This window comes from Asparagus officinalis, chromosome 5 (genome assembly GCF_001876935.1).
Source record: "Asparagus officinalis chromosome 5, Aspof.V1, whole genome shotgun sequence".
Classification (NCBI taxonomy): domain Eukaryota; kingdom Viridiplantae; phylum Streptophyta; class Magnoliopsida; order Asparagales; family Asparagaceae; genus Asparagus; species Asparagus officinalis.
The window spans coordinates 25,545,803-25,547,603 of NC_033798.1; the positions used below are offsets into that span (position 1 = coordinate 25,545,803).

The following is a 1,801-nucleotide window of genomic DNA, read 5'->3' on the forward strand; positions in this document are numbered from 1 at the left end:
AAATTCTAAAGTCCAACCGGATCCGAAGTCAGCCCAATCGGCAACACTTGAAAGGCTGGACTTGAAATCGAGCAGAAAATGGTCTTTATTTAAATTAGGGCAAAATTATCTGAATTCCCCTAAAATCTTCAAAAACTGCGAAATCTCCTCCCTCTTCTCTTTGATCGATCGGAAACATTGCAGCTAGTTCTCAAACTACTGGTGATTCTTCTTGTCTGTGTCTTTTCATTATGGATTCAGTTCTTTTTTTCAATAATTATAATTATTTGTTTAATTTTCCTTTTTGATTGTGCTAGTGATTATTTTAGAGTGCGTAGATTCAAATTCGAAACATGTTCTTCTAATATTGTGCACTTTCCTGTTTCCCCCTAAAATCTGTGTACCGGAAAAATATTCTGCCTATTTCTAGATACAAAGATTTATCGAGATCTTTAGGAGAAATATTGATTTTTTTTATAAAACTTTTTTTTTGCTCTGCTACTTTTTCTTTTTCAATTGTTTTGATTTCTCACCTGTATCTTTTCTGCTCAATTGTACTAACTAATTCAAATTTGAGAAATTTTCTGTTAATTTTTCATAGTTTTCCTATTTACCCCCTGAAATTTGAATACCTGAATCTATTTACTTCATTCTTTAAGTTGGATGACAAAAAGATTGAATTTTTTATCTTTTATAGCACACTAATTTACCTATTGCTCGTAGAAAATAGAAGATTACACTTTAGTCATGCTTTTTCTCTTGAAGCAGGATTTGGTCAATCATGGCAGACTTGGAGAACTTGCTATTACAAGCTGCAGGGAGAACCGGAGGCAGTTCGAGTAGAAAGAACCAATCTCGCCCACATTCAAAGTGGCGGAGAGATGATGTATACTCTGACGGTAGTGACTCAAATGATGATGATTCTGATAACCCTAAGTTCTCTTCGAAAAAGAAGCATTCGAGTTCACAGGTCCCTCTCAAGAAGAGGTTTGATCCGCCGGAGAAGGACAAGAGGGGTAATTGGGGAGGAGTTGACGATGATGATGACGGCAGGCTTAGTGGAGATGATTCGGATAGTGCTCCGTCAGTTGGGAGTGATCTATACAAAGATGAGGAGGACAAGGAAGAGCTGGAGAAGATGTCTGAGCTAGATAGAGAGATGATCTTAGCAGAGAGGAGTACTAAGATTGATGACTATAGGTTGAAGAAGAAGGCAAGAGAGACTTCGTCCAAGGTAGAAATGAAAACAAGAAAGGAGTCTCCTCCCCCTTTACGTGGCCGGCCATCCCTTCGATCTGATAAGCCTGCAGCTAAAAGTGATGCCTTGAACGAGCTTCGAGCCAAGCGAATGAAGCAGCAGGATTTGGAGGGTTATCGGAAGCAGAGGGATGCAGCTGGAAGTGTCAGTTTCAGTAATAAGGATTCGTCTCCTGCTAAGTACCGGTCTTTTCCCATGCCCACCCTTGATTCAAGCGATAGCGAAGGAGAGAGCAAGGGTGACGGCAAAGATAAGTCACCTGAAGATAATGAAATGGATAGTTTAGAGGACATAACTGGATCTAAATCAGACACATTGAAGTATGAGGATATCAAAGCAATAACTATTCGTAGGTCGAAGCTGGCAAAGTGGTTCATGGAGCCTTTCTTTGAGGAATTAATTGTTGGATGCTTTGTTCGTGTTGGCATTGGAAAGACTCGATCTGGTCACGCGACATATAGGCTCTGTATGGTTAAGAATGTGGATGCTACTGATCCTGATAGGCAGTACAAATTGGAGAACCGGATAACACACAAGTGGCTCAATTGCTTCTGGGGTAGTGAG

The 1,801-nt window shown here is 39.9% G+C and overlaps 1 protein-coding gene across 2 annotated transcripts in view; it reads left to right on the top strand.

The window, feature by feature from the left end:
• LOC109840559 (protein RTF1 homolog) overlaps nt 1-1,801 on the top strand; it is a 9,242-nt gene that overhangs the window by 3,751 nt on the left and 3,690 nt on the right. Inside the window, exon 2 of one of the 2 annotated variants that reach the window (XM_020409252.1) lies at nt 745-1,801. This exon is cut by the window's right edge and continues 970 nt beyond it. In XM_020409252.1, the coding sequence (XP_020264841.1) occupies nt 761-1,801 (1,041 nt within the window). In that variant the 5' untranslated portion in view covers nt 745-760. The remainder of the gene's footprint in view (nt 1-744) is intronic. The other variant, XM_020409251.1, reaches the window with a different exon arrangement.